This window comes from Corvus brachyrhynchos, unplaced genomic scaffold (genome assembly GCF_000691975.1).
Source record: "Corvus brachyrhynchos isolate BGI_N302 unplaced genomic scaffold, ASM69197v1 scaffold515, whole genome shotgun sequence".
NCBI classification, from domain to species: Eukaryota; Metazoa; Chordata; class Aves; order Passeriformes; family Corvidae; genus Corvus; species Corvus brachyrhynchos.
In genome coordinates, this window is record NW_008237899.1 from 49,811 (window position 1) to 52,301 (window position 2,491).

General features: G+C 44.0%; 1 protein-coding gene across 1 annotated transcript in view; it reads left to right on the plus strand.

Annotated features, from left to right (window-relative positions):
* The window catches only part of LOC108446390 (C-type lectin domain family 4 member E-like), a 5,710-nt gene extending 3,500 nt beyond the window's left edge, over positions 1-2,210 (plus strand). The window contains exon 3 of the mRNA XM_017732918.1: positions 1,683-2,210. Coding sequence (XP_017588407.1) covers positions 1,683-1,818 — 136 coding nt within the window. The 3' untranslated portion in view covers positions 1,819-2,210. The remainder of the gene's footprint in view (positions 1-1,682) is intronic.
* The last annotated feature ends 281 nt before the right edge of the window (positions 2,211-2,491 follow it).

Sequence of the window (2,491 nt, forward strand, 5' to 3'; positions counted from 1 at the left end):
CGGGCTGGGGGCGAGCGACGGAGTCAAGGAGGGCAAGTGGGAGTGGGTGACGGGCGAGGACCCCAACTTCCGGTAAGGAGAATTCCCAACTTCCGGGACAATTCCCAATTTCCGGTAAGGAGAATTCCCAACTTCCGGGACAATTCCCAATTTCCGGTAAGGAGAATTCCCAACTTCCGGGACAATTCCCAATTTCCGGTAAGGAGAATTCCCAACTTCCGGGACAATTCCCAATTTCCGGTAAGGAGAATTCCCAACTTCCGGGACAATTCCCAATTTCCGGTAAGGAGAATTCCCAACTTCCGGGACAATTCCCAATTTCCGGTAAGGAGAATTCCCAACTTCCGGGACAATTCCCAATTTCTGGTAAGGAGAATTCCCAACTTCCGGGAACAGTTCCCAACTTCCGGTAAGGAGAATTCCCAACTTCTGGGAACAGTTCCCAACTTCCGGTAAGGAGAATTCCCCCCTTCCGGGACCATTCCCGGCTTCCGGCACCACTCCCCACTTCCGATAAGGAGAATTCCCGACCTCGGGAACCATTCCCAACTTCCGGTAAGAATTCCCAACTTCCGGGACCATTCCCCACTTCCGGGAAAGATTCCCCACTTCCGGGAAGGAGAATTCCCGACTTCCGGGGACAATTCCCAACTTCCGGGAAGGAGAATTCCCAACTTTCGGGGAGAATAATTCCCCACTTCTGGGAAAGATTCCCCACTTCCGGTAGGAATTCCCCACTTCCGGGAAAACGTCCCAATTTTTAGTGAACAAACTTCCCAATTTTCAGTAAAAACTCCCGATTTTCAGTAAAAATTCCTGTTTGTGGGTGAAATTTCTTGAGTTTTGGGCAAAAATTGCGGATTCGAGGTCAAAATCTGCAATTTTTGCTAAAAATTCCTGATTTGGGGGTAAATTTCCTGATTTTGGGGTAAAAAATGCCGATTTTTGGTTAAAAATGCCGATTTTTGGTTAAAATTGCCGATTTGGGGTAAAAATTCCTGATTTGGGGTAAAAATGCCTGATTTTCAGTAAAAATGTCTGATTTTAAGTACAAATTCCAAATTTTTGGTAAAAATTCCTGATTTGGGATAAAAAATCCCGATCTTTATAAAAAATTCCTGACTTGGGGTAAGAATTGCCGATTTTCAATTTAAAAAATCCTGATTTTTGGTAAAAACTCTCAAGTTTTGGTAAAAAATCCTGATTCTGAGTAAAAACTCCTGATTTTCAAGAAAAATTCCTGATTCTCAGTAAAAATTCCCAGATTTTAGGTAGAAATTGTGGATTTTCTGTAAAAATTCCTGATTTGGTGTAAAAATTCCCAGTTTTCACTAAAAAATCCCCAATTTTAGGAAAAAAACTGGATTTTCAGTAAAAATTCCTAATTTGGCATAAAAATTCCAGATTTGGAGTAAAAATGCCTGATTTTCACTAAAAACTCCTGGATTTTAGGTAAAAACTGTGGATTTTCAGTAAAAATTCCTGATTTTCACTAAAAATTCCCACCAGGAATCCCCAGAAACAGGAAATCAATGCCAAAGATGGATTTGACCCCCACTAAACGGATTTTTCCGGGCATTTTTCCACCGGAAAAACGGGATTTGGGGAGCGGTTTTTTTCGGGAGCGTTTTTTTAATTCCTCAATTTGTTTTTTTTCCCTTTTCCCCTCTTTTTTCCCCCAGATTTTGGGACGTGTGGGTGACGGATCCGGACAAGGAGCACAAGGATTGTGGAGCCATCGGCCCCAAGGGCTTCTGGATCTACGAGCGCTGTTCCCACCCCCACCGCTGGATCTGCGAGAAACCCGGGAATTGCTGAATTCCTGCTTTTCCCCCCCATTTCCGGGCGATTTTGGAGCCGATCCATGGAAAAAAAAAGGAATTTTTCCCTGGAATTTTGAAGCGATTTGCTCAGAGCTGGACGAGAATCTGGAGGCGATCCCGGCTTTTGCCTCTGAACGGCCGGAAAATTCCCGAAAAATCCATCAAATTCCTGAAAAAACTCACAAAATCCCAACCTGCCCCCCAAACTCTGGGGAAAAAGGGAATTTTCAGCTAAAAAAGGACCGAAATGGTTCAAAACCGACTCCAAGGGGCAAAACAACGATCCCGCTTTTTCCTTTTCCCGCCCAATTCCGAGTGGCGGTTTCTGGTCAATCCTCGGAAAACACAATTTCTGGGAAATCCGGATTTTTTTCCCCATTTTTTCAAGATGTTTTCCTGTGTTTATCCATTCCTTTGCCAGGTGCCAAATCTCAACCGGGGCCCCAAAGCCAAAAAAACCCCAAAACCTGCAAAACCCCCCCCCAAATCTATTCAAAATAACCTCAAATCCACCCAAAATAACCCCAACCCAAAACCTGCAAAAAACCCCCCCAAATCTACCCAAAATAACCTCAAATCCACCCAAAATAACCCCAAACCCTCCAAAAAAACCCAAATCCACTCAAAATAACCCCAAACCTCCCAAAATAACCCCAAACCCCTCCAAA